This window comes from Sprattus sprattus (assembly GCF_963457725.1).
Source record: "Sprattus sprattus genome assembly, chromosome: 19".
NCBI lineage: Eukaryota > Metazoa > Chordata > Actinopteri > Clupeiformes > Clupeidae > Sprattus > Sprattus sprattus.
The window spans coordinates 23,874,856-23,893,516 of record NC_137917.1 but is presented as its reverse complement, the minus strand read 5'-3'; the positions used below and the strand labels follow the sequence as shown (position 1 = coordinate 23,893,516).

Genomic DNA, 18,661 nt, shown 5'->3' with positions numbered 1-18,661 from the left:
TTAACTTAGCATAGCAAGAACTCCGCATAATTTGACCTGTTTCTCCAAATTTGAAGGCGATTTTTTGAGGTAGACAGGAAACGCACTGAAACCTCCACGGGTTATTCTTGGGGCCTCTGAACTTGAACATGTCCTCAGATGAGGCTGACTCTGAATCCATGCTGAAAAGTTGTTTGTTAGTCAGGCTGTTTGTCGAATGTTTAAGCAAAACAGGCAAGGCTACCGTAGTGCTGCTGCTGCTGCCAAATACACACTCTGCTGTCGTTGGAGCTGATAGAGCCACCTGATTGGCTGAAACGTCCTAAAGCAACGCAATCCATATTTTTGTGTAGGCAACATGTTGGCGAAACTGTTCATAAAATGTAACGAATAACGACACATATTGTAGAAATGTAGCGGAGTAAAAGTATAGATAATAGCTGCAAAATGTAACGAAGTAAAAGTAAAAAGTATGCACTATTATTTTTACTTAAGTAAAGTACAGATACGTAAAAATGTAACGAAGTACAGTAACGAAGTAAAAATACTTCGTTACATTCCACCACTGCTTGAGAGCACCTCACTCAGTGAAACAAAACAAACTCACCAGTTTAATTGATTGATTAATGAGTCCAAGTCTACCGCATCTTGAAGGAAACGTTTTCTCTTTCACAACAAAATGACCGTTTAAGATTAGATTGATTACGACCTGCTACCTCATTTTACCTCTTTAAATGTTTGCCCTCATACTCAAAGAAATCAAAATCCAAAATGTTGCTCAAACCTTCCGTCCATGGGGGTTTCATGTGGCCTAATAGACTTGATAGTTAGAAACAAGCCATCTAGGTAATTTTCTTTAAGTCAATAATTTATTTATGACCTATCATAAGATGTGTGTGTGTCTGTCTGTTGTTAGCCAGTTGATACATGAACTCCAGTAGCACTTCGTAGGCCTTTGGGGTTATTCTGTGATTCCCCCCCCCCCGACAGACAAATAAAGATGGCTCACATGCACAAACATGACCTTACTTGGGGGAAGAGTGCTGTGTAGACAAGACGCTGCAATGTGGACCTGGTGTTGTGTTCTGTTGGGTTTCCAGGTGTGGACCGTATGTTGTGTTCTGTTGGGTGTCCAGGTGTGGACCAGGTGTTGTGTTCTGTTGGGTTTCCAGGTGTGGAGCAGGTGTTGTGTTCTGTTGGGTGTCCAGGTGTGGACCTGGTGTTGTGTTCTGTTGGGTGTCCAGGTGTGGACCAGTTGGTGTTCTGTTGGGTGTCCAGGGTCAGCATGCTCACTGGACACCCAAGTATCCCGCAGTGTCATCATATCAACTCACCCATTGCAGCTTGATCTCAGGCTCCATAATGCGTCTTTTTTGTAATGACCTGTGAATGCATTGAAATCATGAGGTCAGATTGTCGGAGCTGTGAACTTGAGAGGCTTTCTGCATTTAAGACACATATCGTGTAGACTTAAGGTCACCTGTGCATTTTAATTAAGTCCAGTTATATGTAATGCTGTAAGCCTTTGTCAAATGTGTTCAACATAGGCCAACATTTAATCAGTAGTGCAGATTATGTCCAGCACTTCTTGCATTTGATCATAACAACAACAAAATCTCCTTTGAACACATGGTCCTACACATGAAGCTCTCACCACTAATGTACTGCATTGTATAGATCAGTGTCAATGTAGTTGTATGGATTTTATTTTAACCTCTAGTAAACTAAACTACAGTTTGCTTTGTGATGGAGATATAAATTATAAATATCTCAATAATCTCAATAATCACATGGATAAAATACATGGGAACACTGATAAAATGACTACATTGTCAGTCATAATTACAAAACTTTTGTTGATATTTTTCATTAAAATTTGACACAAAGAACAATGCTAGGCTACAAAGGATAAATCCAATTATCCATGATCACAATATATTTCTTTTCAATTTTGTTTTAATTACCATAATGATCCTTAAAAAGGGCACATACTATTAAGTCTATTGAATCACTCCATGAGACCATAGCTTAATACCTTTCATGAGATGGTCTGAATAGCAGGGAAGTCTGTGTGTATGGTGGGGACAACACGTCTGTGTGTATGGTGGGGACAACACGTAGTTGCCGTTCACTGTTTAGACTGGCATGGGAGATGTAACATGCAGTGCAATACAAGAAATGTTAAATATCAAACCCAGCACGCCACCTTGTGGATGCTTTTAGATATTTTCCTGATTTCTCAATTTGTCTTCACTTAACGTGCAACCACACATTTAATGTCACATGATGTCTGTATGTCTCTGAGTTCTCTGCGCCCTCTTGTGTTGAGTTACAGAAGGAACTGGTACCCACTGTCTTACTTTCTTCTGAGGAAGTGGAATAAAATCATTCTTTGTAAATAGCCAAAGAGAGAAAGATGGTAAGAACAAAAAAACAGTAAAGAAATTATCAAATGTATTAATTCCCTATACTCTATAATCAACCAAATTCAACATCAACATAATTCATTATGTACATTTGGATATCCAGAATGGTTTGAGGTGACTGAGGATAATTTCGTTTTGAATCGTTTGCCAGGGGATCAGGTTTAACAGGAGAAAGGAAGGGCTGGGGAATGTTCAATATTTCTTAACTCATTTGTGCAACACAATGACATGTGTTGTGTCATTTGTCAGTGCCAATAGTGTGAGCTGTGACCTACTCTACATGACATGGCCACTAAGCTCCAGATGGATGTACTGCTACTACCTGTCCAATCATTTCAGTTTTTATTCCCAATGGAAGTTTTTTGTATCATTCTGCAGGTATGAAAAAGGGCGAGTCCATTTATCAGTGCAATGTAAGGAAATCACACATATCATGGTAAAGATACTGAACCATTTCAGTAAAACCAGAATAATTTACGTTTACATTTAAATGCCAGGGGATTGGGTTTAACAGGAGAAAGGAAGGGCTGGGGCATGTTCAATATGTCTTCACTCATTTGTGCAACACAATGACATGAGTTGTGTCATTTTGTTTGTGCCAATAGTGTGAGCTGTGACCTACTCTACATGACATGGCCTCAAAGCTCCAGATGAATGTACTGCTACTTTTTGCGAGGATTTTGTAATTGTTTTGTAAGAAAGGTGCTATCCAAATCCATTTAACTATTATTATTACTTCTCCAATTTTTTCAGTATTCAGCATTCTGCATGTATAAAAAAAGGGTGACTCCATTTATATAACTATTTTATGTCAAAGAAAGGAGAAGTGAAAAATTCTCTTGTTGCGACATTAGGAGCTTTACAAACATCCCCTGACGCAAGCAGGCATCATTCCGGTATGAACCTCCAGCTTTCACTGGCTGAAAGTGAAATGTGCCATCCTGTCGTCTGTGACTCTTCGGCCTGTGAAGATCTAAGGCATGGAAGAAGAGGTGTGCTACTCCAGTGTGTGTTTCATCAAATCTGAAGAGTCAAAGCCAAGAGGTTTGTCTTTTTTTCCATTAGGTTTTGTGTTTCACCTTGTAATACATATGTACATATACATAATATGTCTGTAGATGAATTCAAATGGGTGTGTGAGAGAGTGAGGGAGAGAGACAGGTTCTACTATTGTTCTTTTTATAAAAATTTCATTGGATTCAGTAATGCATTAGACCAGTAGACCTCACACTGTCACATCTTTAAACAATTTCGTTTTTTATCAACACCACTGGGGGGTGAATTGGAAGATGAGTTCAGATCTATGCTTGCCATGACTGGGTCTCCTATAGGAGCCGCATTAAAGCAAACTACTGTGAAATCTACTTCTATATGGTTACGAAACAGTCTCAGGGGGATACCTTGAGATGGCTATAGTATTTCATTTCTAGTAAAATAACTGTACAGGTCATGGGTTTCTTAGAGTAGGTCGGACCAGTCGTTGATACTGGCATCAATTAAAAGGCTGGATAGACTAAGGCCACCTAAACTGCCTGCCACTCTAAGAATTAACTGTGGGGAAACTATAGGAGAATGTAAATATGTATACATGTCAACATATACATATGTTGTATAAACTGAACTGATCCGTTTTCCACTACACATTTCATTTTATATCTGAAGAGACACAAGATGCAGAAGAAACCGTGTACTCGGAAGTGAAGAGGAAAGAAGCACACCGAGGGCCAAGTCCCAACCCAGCAGCAGGTGGGTCACACTGCAGACGGCTCGCTGAGGCAGTGGGAGTTGAGAGCGCGTAGCTTTCTGTGTTGCTTATTATGGAAGTATCTATTAACAACCTGGAGAACCTGGTTCCCTGCACACAGGGCTCAGTCACTTGGCTCTGTAAAGTGCCTTGAGACAATTGTATTGTTTTGGCACTATGTAAATAAAATTGAAATTAGTTGAATTTGTGTGTGGATAATATACATGACTCTGTGCTGCCCTCAATGGGCCATAATGACTGGCCCCTTGTTTTGGTGTCCACAGTAGATGCGAAGCCTATGCATGGCCCTAACCGATACCGCAGTGCTGTGATTGGCTTTGGGCTGCTGACTGTGGTCCTCCTTTCTCTCCTAGTGGCATTGCTTGTTTACTGTGAGTACTCATGTCCACATCAGTGTGTGGCCTACAAAATGAACTAAATGTGTCAGTGTAACTACATTTTCAATCTCGTTGTCTTCCCCTTTCAGATAGGATCCATGTGTATGAATCTAACGCACTCTTGGAGAGGGAGCTGCATCAGCTCAAAGGCAAACACAGCTCCTTACTGACAGAGTTCACACTTGTCAAGACACACATTGCCAACCTGAGCAGCTCCAATGAAATGTCACAGGCTCGTTTTGAGAACGCAAGCGCTGCAAACCAGCATCTGCTTTTAGAAATGGCTCAACTGCAGCAGGTGGAGAAGACGCTGATGATGGAACGTGACCATCTCAATCAGACACTTGAAGTCATTTTCCAGTTCAGTGATTTTCCAGTTGGTCATTTCTGTCCAGTCACAGATAACGCAATGCAAGGTATACAAAAATGAAGCCGTCTTCAAATGACACGCCTCTCTAAAAGGGTTCAGTGTGATCAATTTCTCCAACTTTTCTTTGTCCCTTTAAACCACAGAAAGGAAGTGTCGTGGATATTGCAAAGAAGGATGGAAATACTATCAATCAAGCTGTTACTTCATTACTCACTACGAAGATTGGAGCCGCTTGAAGTCATGGGAGGAGAGTAAAGCTGATTGTGCAAAGATGGGGGCTCATCTGGTGACCATAGACACAGCAGAGGAACAGGTAAGGCAGAAAAGAGAAGTTATTCTATAAATTAATTTAAAGAAATTAATTCATAGCAATTTGAACATGTGCTCATAAAGATGTAAAATTCCTTAGTAGAAGCACAACTTATGTTGAATTTGAATGTATTTCACCCTCCACTTCTGTCATTGATTTCATATCCTATTGCTTAGGGCTTCATCAATAATCACACAACCTTTTTCTATGAGAACTATGGATACTGGATTGGATTGAGCAAAATTAAAGGCAAATGGCAGTGGGTGAATGGCAGTGAACTCACTAGTGGGTAAGTCATAAGGCAGTGAGATACAGTGAACACACTAGTGAGTAAGTCATAAGGCAGTGAGATACAGTGAACACACTAGTGGGTAAGTCGTAAGGCAGTGAGATACAGTGAACACACTAGTGAGTAAGTCATAAGGCAGTGAGATACAGTGAACACACTAGTGGGTAAGTCGTAAGGCAGTGAGATACAGTGACACTAGTGGGTAAGTCATAAGGCAGTGAGATACAGTGAACACACTAGTGGGTAAGTCGTAAGGCAGTGAGATAGTGACACTAGTGGGTAAGTCATAAGGCAGTGAGATACAGTGACACTAGTGGGTAAGTCATAAGGCAGTGAGATACAGTGAACACACTAGTGAGTAAGTCATAAGGCAGTGAGATACAGTGAACACACTAGAGGGTACGTAATAAATTAGAGATACAGTGTTCTGTAAGACATAAGGCAGTGAGTGTGCTGTACGTCATAAGACAGAGATACAGTGCACACACTAGAAGGTAAGTCATAAATTAGAGAGGTACAGTGCACTTTAAGTCATAAGGCAGTGAGATACAGTGAACACACTCTAGGCAGTGAGTGTGCTGTAAGTCATAAGGCAGGTTGATACAGCGCACACACAGGCCAGAGGAGCGTGTTGCTTACTCAGTCTTTCAAATAGCAAAAATAAATGAGCCCCACAGACCTGTCTAACTTTTACAATGTATTTTAATTGATTCTTCATTCTTTCAGATACTGGATTAGTATGGGGTATTATTATTGTGTGGTAGCAATGCCAAGCACTGACCACTTCAAGAGCTGGAAGGACGAGCCGTGTTATAAGCAAAACAGATTCATCTGTGAGATGGAGGCTGCCATATGGCCTGTCTGAATACAGAGATGTTGGATTTTAAACATTTGCAAAGATAATGTGCAGTGAATTTTCTTTGTGTGTAATTCTATTATCAACTTCTGCTATGTAAGCAAAGTATCACACCAACTTCATAATAAAAGATGCAAATTTGATATTCTGCACTGGGATTCAGTTTACAAGTATACTCAAATAGGACTAACAGGAAGTGGACTACTTCCTATGAATAAGTTTCCCTGGACCAGGGAAAAACGGTTTGCTTTCATGAGTTAGCCTGACAATAAGCACTAAAATTCATATTTTTCTTAGAAATTCATCCATAGGAGTAAGGCAGTTTCTCAAAGACACTAATATGGTGTGGAGGCCTTCATCAGACCACTAACTCCATGTGTTACATTTAGTTTACAGGAGTAAGTAGTTTATAACATCTTAATACCTGGGACTTAAGTAGGACAAGGGATTAATAGATATTTTTCAAGTGATCATTCGCCAAATCATACCTAGCAACACGGCAGTGAGAACAGTCCAGTCATCTGTACAAATTACGAGAGATAAAATAGTCCATGACTGGCACCTTCCCCTCTTCACCATAAAAGGCCTTGATGGAAGCCATTGATTGGCACACAGTCAACCCAAATCCATCTGTTAATGCACGGTGGCAACAGCAAGAGTAAGATCTATTAATCAGAGCTATTGATCAGTGATCAGCAGTCACTCGCAAGTTTGGCCATCTTTCCTCTTCCCCTTTTTTCTTTTTTTCATCGTAGTGGAGTCGCCATCGGTTAACCCATTTTCATTATCTTTACACGCTTTCCTTTTCTTGGCTTTGCTCTTTCCACTCGTTCTCTCCTCTCCTTCTGTGACACCTGGCACCTCCTCTCCGGCCGTCCTCTCCTCATTCTGCGTCCGTTCCTCGTGGAGTGTGGGAATATCCTCTTTACTCTTTGAGGACGACTTCTTCTTTTTCTTCTTCGTCTTTTTGGGGCCCACATCTACGAGTTCCTGCTGGGGTACAGGACATTCTTCCTTCACTTCTGCTATGACCTCACATTCTTCTTCGCACCCATTTACCGTGTCTGTATGATGTCCACTTGCTACAGAGGCTACAACATTTGCTACCCCTGATAAGCTCTTCTTTGAGCGCTTTTTCTTTGAAGTCTTTTGAAAGTCAACATCTGTGGCTGCAGACTGATCGGCTATAGGCTCTTCCGCTGACACAATGGTGACGTCGTCTTTGAAGTCCTCCCCGCACACCTTCCCGTTTGTTTCCTCCGTTTCCTGGGTACGCGAGCGTTTCTTTTTCTTCTTCTTCTTCTTTGACTCGGCGTCGTCGCTCTGCTGGTCTTCCACAGGAGCTTCCCCTGCATCTGTGTCCGTTTGCTCCGTGGAACTCTTCTTTTTCTTCCTCTTCTGCTTTTTGCCTTCATCAGGGATGTCAGGAATCTCTAGGACAACACTGTCCTGGACTTCTTCCACCTCGCTCCTCTTTTTCTTCTCCTTCTTGCTCTTGGTCTTTTGAGGGGTACTGTCTTCATTGCTCGCGCTCTGGGTCGCTGGGAAGGTAGGGGCCTCGGTGCAAGGGGCCCCTGCTGTTGCCTTCTTGCCGTACTTAGCCATGAACTCCTGCTCTTGCTGCTCCAGTCTGGCCAGTTTGGCATTCATGGTTAGACCGTGTCTGGCTCCCCTGTGGAAAAGTGGTGGAGAAGTGAGCAAAAGCACACGCCAGGCAAAAGCACACGCCAGGCAAAAGCACACGCCAGGCAAAAGCACACGCCAGGCCTTAGATGCCACACTGTCATTAAAAATAACATCCTGCTTCTTATTTCTTATTTGTAATCTATTACAGTACATGCTGATGTGCATCTGTGACTAAATTAAGTAGGCCTACTTCTTTCATGGCTTTGTTTTCACATGGCCCAACACTCTTATATGTACAAATATGTGACTCCATGACACCTCTTCTCACTCTTTATCAAGTCAACAATTAATAAACTGTCATAACTTGTAGAATAACAACAACTTTAAAGCAGTCTTGTCAGTAGGAATACAACCACACAGTGGCTGAACCTTACTTGTGAGCGGTCCTTCCTCCACATACTTTCAGCAGTTCAGCATCAGTCAAGCTATAAAAGGAAAGAGAAACATCATGTGAGAATGACTGCATGGTTGTTGCCAAGTGAAATATCAAGCACTCTGAGCTATCCCAATGATGCTGTCCCAGACTCCATGTCTTACTGGGCGGCAGAGGAGAGGTCAAGTTTGCGGTCATCATCATCCTCAGAGTCACTGCTGTCATCTGAACTTAATGCTCTCTGCTCAGGCTGCGGTTCCCCACTCAGAAGAGTAGCAGACTAAGAAAAATAACAAAATCACGTTTTTAGGCTTCAAATGAGTGAATAGGCTAGGTGCACGAAATACTCAGTGTGGGCTGTTTGTTTCCTGTTTAGCCAGGTGTATCTGAACCTGCCACTATTCTGAATGTAATTAGTGTCTACACGTCCTTCTATATCGTAATGCTGATTCACTAGGTGCAACACCCAACCAGGTCCGTGTAGACGCTAATTACATTCAGAATAGCGGCAGGTTCAGATTCACCTGGCTAAACAGGAAACAAACAGCCCACACTGAGTATTTCGTGCACCTAGCCTATACCAGGATGTCAGTGCACTGACAGACAGTACATAATAACAGCACACAAATACACACTTATCAAAGTTTCACTTTAAAAATATTATCTGCAATGTGGTTCACTTAAGTAGTCCTATCAAGCTGGTATCCACTTTTGAACGAGTGTCACAGTTATCTGCCCCACTAATCTACAATATGGTTTAAACTGCACCCTACTTGGCAGCAACAATAAACAAAGTTGATAATGATATATCAAGTCATAAACTTCACACCAAAAGTAAATCCATCAAGTGGATGTGTCTCTCAGTCTTCAACCATCTCCCTAGAAGCCTAGTCCACCACCAGTGTTGCTGTACCTTCACGAAGCATCCGTACGCCTTGTCTTTGGACAGCATCGCCTGACGCGGGCGCTTGTTGGAGATCATCCCCTTCTCCTCTTCATCATCATCGTTCACCTTCTTCACTGTAATCCCATCCTGACCCACATTCCAAACAAAACACAAAGCAAATAAAATTACAAATGAAAGATAGTGCAACCATTTCAAAAACAAAAGTGGACATGCAAAGTGATAAGTTGAAGTAGAGGAAGGTAAAAGGTGAACTCTGGATAAAGATCCATACCTGACCAGATTCAACAGACAAATTTGAGGAAGCCTTATTGAAAACATGGTCCCACCATTTGAAGGTAAACTGTTCGCCTAGGTTGTGGCCAACCTGTAAAGATTGAGGTAAGAAGGTTAGAAGTGACAGAGGTTTGTTGGTTACAAACCACGTGAGTTACAGGGTCTAACTAAGTCCGTATTCTTTAAAAATGTTTAATCTAGTGAGCGTAGAAAGCGATTTAGATTTAGATCCTGAAGTTTACAGCATTTAGCTTTTTAAGAAACATTAAAATGTCAAGGCGTTAATACAAACCCCTCCTTTGCCGCATTTCACTCTGACTTTGATGGGTTCAGACATTCCATCTTCGTTGCGTCCCAAACCTTTCCCTACAAGGTAAACAAGAAATGGTTACCTCTTGTGGAAGAGATTAGTTGAGATATTATGTGTTTTAGCTGTAGGGTATGCTAGCCGGTGCTACCTGGTTGCCAACCATGGCGAAGCATTTGCTGCTCTGCAAACGTGCGCACACGACTTTTCTCCGATATTGCCTCTGCCATGCTTTAAAACACCTCGGTTTAACAATTAATAAATAGTCCAATAACAGACTCGAATCCAGAACCTGTCACTCTTCCGCAACACATTAAAAGTTAATCCATGGTCCATGTGTGACTCAAGAGGCTTCAGTCAATGCACGAGTTTGTTACCGGCGCAGACATGACACCGGATGTGTGTATGAGATTTTCAATGTGTCGTCATCGCGACAAGTCCCTCCCCAAATTCAAAGTGTCACATGTTCATAGCGCATCTTTATTTACAGTGTTGATGATAGAAGAATAGTCATCTACTTATCTTTATCGATATAGGCCTAAAGTAGCTAACTACAAAAAAGTCGGTTTTTTCGCAAGCTTAGGCCCGTTAGGCAACTGAAGGTTAGGCTACTCTGGTGTAACCACCGACATACAGAGGGACGCCAGCTATTTCAGATGAACAGCAGCTATTATGATAAAGACCGAGCATACTTAATGTTAATATATTAAATTCAGTTTAACCCCGAAATCATGGCATAATCGATATGAAAAAACAACATCTTCAAATCACACAAGGCAAACACAAAGGTGTTTCCAGCTGTATAGAATAGGCCTACTGTAGAACTGCAAACTCGCCACTAGATGTCGTTCTGTCAAACCCCCAAATAGGGCTTTTTCAGAATGCCTACATTTTGGCGAAGTAGCCTAGTTTTTTTTTAGGGCAAACAAATACGCGGGGCCGAAGCTGGCTTTCGTGAAGAAAACAGAGGAAAACTGCACTGTTACACTAAAACAAGTTGTTACAGTTTTAGAATTTTGTTATCCAACACTTAGCCAATTCTTTAAAAAGGTGCAACAATGAAAGAAATATGGCAAGTTTGCCTTAAAATGATAGGCTCTCCGTTTATTTTTAATAGGGTATCAATTCCATGGCTCGTATAAACCCTTTCTGCTCAGAATTTACTCCAATACTAGTGATTCTTCATGAAAACCTAGAAACCATTCGTACTTGTATACAAGCTATAGCCTATTTACAATTTGGGCCTATTTGAATAGGCAAGATTTACGAAAAAATTGCCGGCACTAATTGAGGCTCTCATTAGGTTGCAAACTATATTTTCTTATGTCTCCGTTTTTTCCTATTGCTGTAGGCCTACCCACAGCTGGAGACACACAGTCGAATGTCTATCTATGCCAGTCCATGACAGGAAAAACGTTTCCTGATGCCTCTTATCAGCGTTTGCCTATTAATCCGGAAACCCTTCTACCTCTGTCACGACGTCCAACTAAACATGCCCATTTTTTTTCTACCGTAGTGCTATAGCCAACAGAATTTCACACTTGTTGGCAACAAAAATCATATGAATGAAATCTGCATTGTTTTTTCTAAACCTGTTATTCCCCATTCAGTGATCTTTGAGGGTTGTTTATCTTGAGAGAGAATGTCCTTGACTAAGAATTGTATTATTTCATCCTATACACTGAATAGTCTAATAGGGTTACTTTAATGCGCAAAAAATAACCATTCTTCTTATTCACAACACATAAGGTGACCACAAGTTACAAACGCAAAATGTGTTTGTCAACTGAAAAATGTCCTTTACCGAATGCCATTCTTATTCAGCTGACACATTGAAAGCAAAGAAGGCAAAAGCCTTAATGCATACTTTAATCTTTGCCTTTTATTTGTATTTAATTTACCCAAGATTTAGGTTATACAACAAGCAAAGTGAATATTCTCTGTGTGGCCACCCATCATATACAAAAGTGGGTTCATTCGGATTTAGTAAGTAACCGAAGGACTGTATATGAGGTGAAAACCTAGGAGAAACTTATTTTGGAAAAGTGGAGGAGGCGTTCTCCCCAAACATCTTTCCTGCCACTATTTCACTCCCCCTTGGCGCCGGGAGACAACTGCCAAACTAAAAAGTTACTTCGCAAACGTATTTGTGAAAGTCTTCTCTGAGCGCTCGTATCTCCATCTTTCGATGATGGCATTCGGAATTGCTTTGGATTGTTATTAATTACTACAACGCAACAAAGTGTCTCTATCAAGACAAGTCGTCTATAAATTCCATCGAAGGGACGGAAACAAAACGCTACGGAGAGTAAGCTGTAAGCAAATGCTCTTTGTAAAGGTAAGGCTTCTTTTTATGAGTATCACTTCTACAACTATTTCTGTTGTTCACACTTTCATCTTCTTCTTCTTCTTCTTCTTCTTCTTCTTCTTCTTCTTCATCTTCTCCTTCTTCTTCTTCTTCTTCTTCGTCTTCTTCTTATTATTGTATTGTCTTTAAGCATAACGGTAGGTAGCATCCTAACTATGAAAGCACTTTCATTTTGCACTTTGTCCACATTGATGTTTCTCAGTATCCAGATGATTTGTAAATTGCTGGTATTTCTTAACCTTAAACAGAGGTGCAAATCCTCAGTAATAGAGTGTCATATTTCCCTACTATGAGCTACTTTGAAATAATGCACCATGAGATGAAAAATCACTAATGTTTAATTTTTTGGCATAAAATTCCCCAAGCATTAAGTACTGCTTAAGAAATACTGCAATTAGCTTATGTCTGTCTGCATGTGCCATAGTCATTCTGATAAACCGTATCAGTTTGAGTCTGATCTCTTGGAAGTGATCCAGTTTAGGATGACAGGACATGGGTGGACATTGGTCTATTGTTGTGCCTCAGCTATGGAAAGCCTTCAGTTCTACTCAATGTTTTGGAAAGCTGTTTTTTTATGTACAGTTAACTGACCTTCAGGCCTTTAGGGAGACCAGCGTGTTTGATAGATCAGGCGTACCTGTGGCAGTAAAGTGGCAAGGAGGTTGCCATGAGCTAGTTCTCTGTGTGAGTCACTTTGATGGTTCCTGTTTGTGAAAGCCAGCCCCAAACTCACTGGAACAGAACCAGTTTGTCACAGTGCAGTTACAGTTTGCTGTCTGGGATAATCTTCTAACAAACATCAAAATATTGTCTTTTGCAAACATCACTGCCTTTGGTGTGTAGGCTATATTAGAGCAGGAAATATATGCAGCCCTACTTCATATTCAAATTTCATTGTCTTGAAAATGTTTCATTGTCTTGAAGCGTGATCAGTTTCTCAACAAGAACTCTCCTGTGTTCAAATAGAGCTGAGATGTATTCCTCCACTGCAGGTTTAAGTGTCTTTCCTCCAGACTTTCCTTCAATAATGAGGTATTTGCTACACAGCAGGAGTGGGTTTATGTGTGAACCTGTGCGATAAAAATCCCATAAGGTAAACTGATAATGGACTTCTTAAACAGTTGTAACAAGTGTGCCTCTCAAAGCCAAGTCAAGAATGGTGCTTGTGCGTATGCTGCCAACACTTTACAGTTCTTTGAACTATGAAATCATTTTGGCGCTGTCAACACACCAAATTATGTATGTCAGTAGGGTAAGCTTGTGAATGAATACGTCTGAGGAATTAGATCCCCTCATTGACAGCCCGTAAAACAGCCGTGGTCTTGGAAGGAGGTGATAACATATCATAAGTGCTTCACATAGTGAGCAGTTTCAACCCAAAAGCATCTAACTGTCGTGCCCTCCAGAAGAAGGTCACATACGTATCCTGCGATGACTTCTCTTTTGCCTCGGAGATGCATTGGACCGCTATCTGAGATCCGGAGCTTTAATAAAAAGAAGGACAATTATCAGTTTTAAAATACATAATGTCAGTGTTAGAAAAAGTTTTAAAATGTATGGATACAAGTGCTTTGTTGTTCTCTGTATATATTCAGTGTGTTCTCTATAGGTGCTATTAAAATCTTCTTTCCATCAAGAAATGGACAGGGAATTGTCCTCTGAGGGGAAATAACTCATGGATATTAAAGTGCCATTGATTGTATCTTAAGCAAACAGAACGTAAAATCTGTTTTTTCCCCCCTATGGGCCACTCTGAGGAGAAAACAGACTGAAAACGTTATTCTGTGGTGTACTTAACAGACAAGGGGCAGTATTTAATATTCCTGCCACGTGCTTATGTAAGCCTTTGAAACACATGTGTGCAGCAGCCATGCACATCATTTAGACCAGATCCGCCTGCAGTCAGGCCGTGGAGTTCGGGGGTTTTGTTTTGCTCCACTTTCTTCCTTCTTTTTCTTCTCTCTCTCCCCCCCTCTCTCTTTCTCCCCTCTCTGTCACTCTCATTTTTCCTCTCTCTCTCTCTCTCTCTCTCTCTCTCTCTCTCTCCCTCTCTCTCTCTCTCCCTCTCTCTTTCTCCCTCTCTCTCTCTCCCTCTCTTCCTCCCTCTCTCTCTCTCGCTGTCCTCCATCTCGCTGCGGCACACAGGCTGGCCCAGCAGCTTCTGGCAGGACCCGTGCTGAAGTAAACGTTTACAAAGACAGTGTGGCGAGGGGAATGGTGGGACGGGGGGATGGAGCGACCGCATGGTACTTGTACTGTGGCGAGGGTCTTTCCTGCCATTTGCTTGTGTTTTCTCATTGGACGGGTTCTTGCGGGGTGTTTTCTCATTGGACAGGCTCTTGCGGGGTGCACTGGAGACATCTGCAATTAAAATGTGTGCGCATGCATGCATGGGTGCCGCCAAGTCCAGGCTGCGTCTCCACTCTCTTTACTGGAACCCTGAGAAACCTTATATTTCGTGTGGTAAAAAACACTGTATCTCTTTTTTGTTTTTCATATTTAAGGGAATAACAGTCAGCACAAGATTATAGTTTTCTCTCTTCTTGTTTTCTTAACGGATTGACCAAAGCCGTGTTGGCAGAGGTCTGCTTTTTGTTGCTCTGGCCATGGGTGATGAAGTCATTTTCGACATCAAAACCACATGATACTCTCCCTAAGCATTGTTGCACCTTGACACTTCAATGCTAAATCATGGAGATTGTTTTTTTTAATACTATCCTCCCTAGGTCTCTGATGTTTCCATTTTCCAGAGCAGGAAATCAAAAAGTGAGAGTCAGCCAGTGTGTGAGGGTTAGAGACACACACACAAACAGAGACACACACACAAGCAGACACACACACACACACACACAACACACACACACACACACACACACACACACACACACACACACACACACACAGTCAGTGTGAGGGGAAACAAAGAGTGGAAAAGTCTCATCGTCTCTTTCCAAAACAATAGGCAAGATTGAGATGGAAAACGAGTAAATACACACAATTCCGGTAAAATGCAGTTGGAATATTCGGCTATACAGTATATAAAAACGTGAATGTGTGTGCGTTTATATGTGCATGTGTGTATATATGTGTGTGTGTTGGGTTCATGGATTTTCACCTAGCTTCTGTTTACTGGTCAGAGGAAAGGGACAATGGGATGTAGACCTGGATTTTCTGTCAAGATGTTTCCTATTGGTTCCCCATTGTGTGTCCCAGTAAGGTCCCTGGTGCAGCCTGCCAGCGACAGAGAGGAGAAAGAGAAATGAGAAGTGCAATTGTTTTTTTGGTGACTGGGTCATTTCAGATTTATTGTGGTCATTAGGAAAAGGCCTGGACTGATAGGGTTAGCTGTACATTGGTATTATGTTTATAGTGTCATTTTAAACATTTATGTTTATATAGCATATATGTAGTATTCTTACGCTGGGCATACACTGAGCAATTGTTATTATATATTTATTTCAGACTAAAGGGTTAGCTGTACATTGGTAATATGTTTATAGTGTCATTATAAACATTTATGTTTATATAGCATATATGTAGTATTCTTACGCTGGGCATACACAGAGCAATTGTTATTATATTTATGTCAGACTAAGCAAAAGGACTGTATGAAAAAACCTTGAATGAAAGGGTTATCTGTACAATGGTAATATATTTATAGTGTCATTATAAACATTTATATTTATAAAGCATATTCTGACGCTGTGCATAAACTGAGCAATTGCTATTATATATTTATTTCAGACTAAGGAAAAGGTCATTTGGAAAAGGCCTGGACTAAAAGGGTTAGCTGTACATTGGTTATATATTTATAATGTCATTGTAAACATGTATGTTTATATAGCATATATGTAGTATTTCTACACTGAGCGATTGTTACTATCTATTTATTTTAGACTAATTGGGGGAAATGGCCATTCTTCTCCTGACTTTTCCTCTCTGGTTGGGGCTGAGCCCCCCCAAACATGACAGGTTCCTGGCCATTCTTTTTTCTGCCCCTCCCTTCTGTGTTTTGCCCAGGACATCCTCTGTAGCGTAGCATCTGGCTGGTAGCACTGTTGCCCCCTTCTACTGCCTTCCTGTTATTTTTGTCTGTGAGGAGGTACAGTCTGATGGATCTAGGAAACCTAGAGAAGCCACTCTGCTCACACACACTCACACACACTCACACAGGAACAGCCTTTAAGTAATTTTTCTCTGAATCACTGACACCTGAGTGTAGTCTAAGGCAGAGAAGTCACATCACAACCGGCTGGAGCTAAAAGACGTACATTTAATCTCCCGCCGTCCTGGTTATGCTATGGAAACTCTGGTATCCATAGCTACTCACCGTGGACAATGATAACACATTGTTGCGGCCCCTCTGTTCTCTGAAAGTTGAACTTGTGACCCTGGCGTGGTCGGTTATACAACTGCAGTTGAGGTGCACGCTTATATCCCTACCTGCTATTCTCTTGCTTAACGCATGAAGAGCAGGCTAGAGTTTTAAAGCCCTATTGGAGTCAACAGGGACAAACGTTTGGAACCCTTCTGAGAAGTCACCTTCAGGTTAGACAAATTGCACCAAGTGTTTTTTCTTTTTTTTTAAGCATACCTTCTTCTTCCCAGATGTGTTGATTACGCCACATCTGGTCATATTTTTGCCCATGTAAAAAAAAAATGTGATAAAACGGTCGCATTAATCAGCAACAGGTTTCCTACTCACCCTCCAGAAAAGCAGCACACCGTAGGAAGTCAGGCCTGTAAATCAGCAGGGTTTAACGGGGGAAGAATTTACTGGCCAGGGCTGGAGTTTCTATAAAGTGGGAGAGGGGACTGATACTGTATGGTACGAGAGACACTCCCCATGCCCCTAGAAGTGCTCACCCTCGTTCCCCTCAAAAACCCTCCACTGATAAACGCACATCTAAGGCTTAGCAGGGATGACACATCCTAATCAAATTGGGCGCGTGTCAAAAACAAAGAAAGAAATTAACCCCTCAATCTTGAATATATGTGAAGTGATCGTATGCGCAGAAATGCTTTAAGAGCTCAGTATCAGTTTTCATATGCGCCCGCAATAGAGCATTGTGTTATTACACTTCTCTGAGGGGTTTGGCTATTCTGTTGGGTTTTGCTATTGCGAAGGGTTTGGCTATTGAGAAGGGTTTGTCTATAGAGTTGGGTTTGGCTATAGACTTGGGTTTGGCTATTCTGTTGGGTTTGGCTATTCTGTTTGGTTTGGCTATAGAGTTGGGTTTGGCTATTCTGTTGTTGGGTTTGGCTGTGCTGTTGGGTTTGGCTATTCTGTTGGGTCTGGCTATTCTGTTGGGTTTGGCTATTCTGTTTGGTTTAGCTATTCTGTGGCAAAATTGAGCAGCTTCTAAGGTAGGTTCACGTGGGAGATACCTTTGCTATACTGCAAACAGGAAGCACGGCATAGACACGGTGCAATAAAAAAGCAATAACAGAAAAAAACAAACAAATAAAAACACACTCAAGCATGACAAACAGCTTAAATGAGTTTCAGGCTGTATTAAGGGCTTCTAATAAACTTACCAGCCAAGAAAGTGTTTTTCACTCGAACCAGATGTTTCCACTGGAGTTGTATTTTCACCCCCCGTACTCACTGTTTCTATAGTTTTATTTCCCCCCCCCCTACTCTATGTTTCTATAGAGTTTTCAGATGTCAGACAAAGCAATATTAAACCAGTGACATGCCAACATGTACGTATATCGCAAAATGTCCCATCACTTGACATGCGAGGCCAATGATCTGCCTATCAGCGTGCAGAGGAGCCTGAGTTCCATACTACAGTGCTGGGGATTACAGGCAGGCATGCAACGGGGCTCCTTTGGGTCCTGTTGGGACTGGGAACGAACCGTGTGTTCTGATTCCGCACCCTGCCTCCTGAGTAGACCCCACAAAAGTGAAAATTGCAAAGCTTTCGGACCTGAAATGAGAGGGAACGTTCAGCTCACACACTCTCACACACTCACACAACACCCCCCCAACCCCCCCCCCCCCCCCCCCCCCAAACCTAACCCTACCCCCCCTCCTTAATGTTCAGCTGGTTTTCTGTGCAGACGTTTCAGAGTTTACTTAGGAGTGCAGAGAGGAGAGGAAATGTTCTGTTGCGTTATATATTTTCCGCATTGGGCCAATGTTTTAATTCTGTTGCGTTAAATCTTTTCCACATTGGGCACATGTTTTAATTCTGTTGCGTTATATATTTTCCACATTGGGCCCATGTTTTAATTCTGTTGCGTTATATCTTTTCCACATTTTCCACATCTTTTTAATTCTGCTGCGTTATATCTTTTCCACATGTTGTGTTATATCATATGTCCATATTAGGCCCATGTTTTAAATGCATTAATTGCTTGACTGAAACA

The 18,661-nt window shown here is 41.5% G+C and overlaps 2 protein-coding genes across 2 annotated transcripts in view; one reads left to right on the top strand and one right to left on the bottom strand.

Moving 5' to 3' along the window:
- Positions 1–6,254: 6,254 nt before the first annotated feature.
- gpatch4 (G patch domain containing 4) lies at positions 6,255–10,287 on the bottom strand. The gene is made up of 7 exons (XM_080858656.1): positions 10,070–10,287; positions 9,904–9,977; positions 9,610–9,702; positions 9,345–9,464; positions 8,596–8,711; positions 8,433–8,483; positions 6,255–8,044 (listed from the first exon to the last, which is right to left on the bottom strand). Exons 1-7 carry the CDS (start codon positions 10,146–10,148, stop codon positions 7,072–7,074), a joined length of 1,506 nt encoding a protein of 501 aa, XP_080714782.1. The 5' UTR covers positions 10,149–10,287; the 3' UTR covers positions 6,255–7,071.
- Positions 10,288–12,047: 1,760 nt separating this feature from the next.
- Positions 12,048–18,661, top strand: part of pear1 (platelet endothelial aggregation receptor 1) — a 41,647-nt gene continuing 35,033 nt past the window's right edge. The window contains exon 1 of the mRNA XM_080858225.1: positions 12,048–12,256. The gene's annotated coding sequence lies outside the window, so the exon portion shown is untranslated. The remainder of the gene's footprint in view (positions 12,257–18,661) is intronic.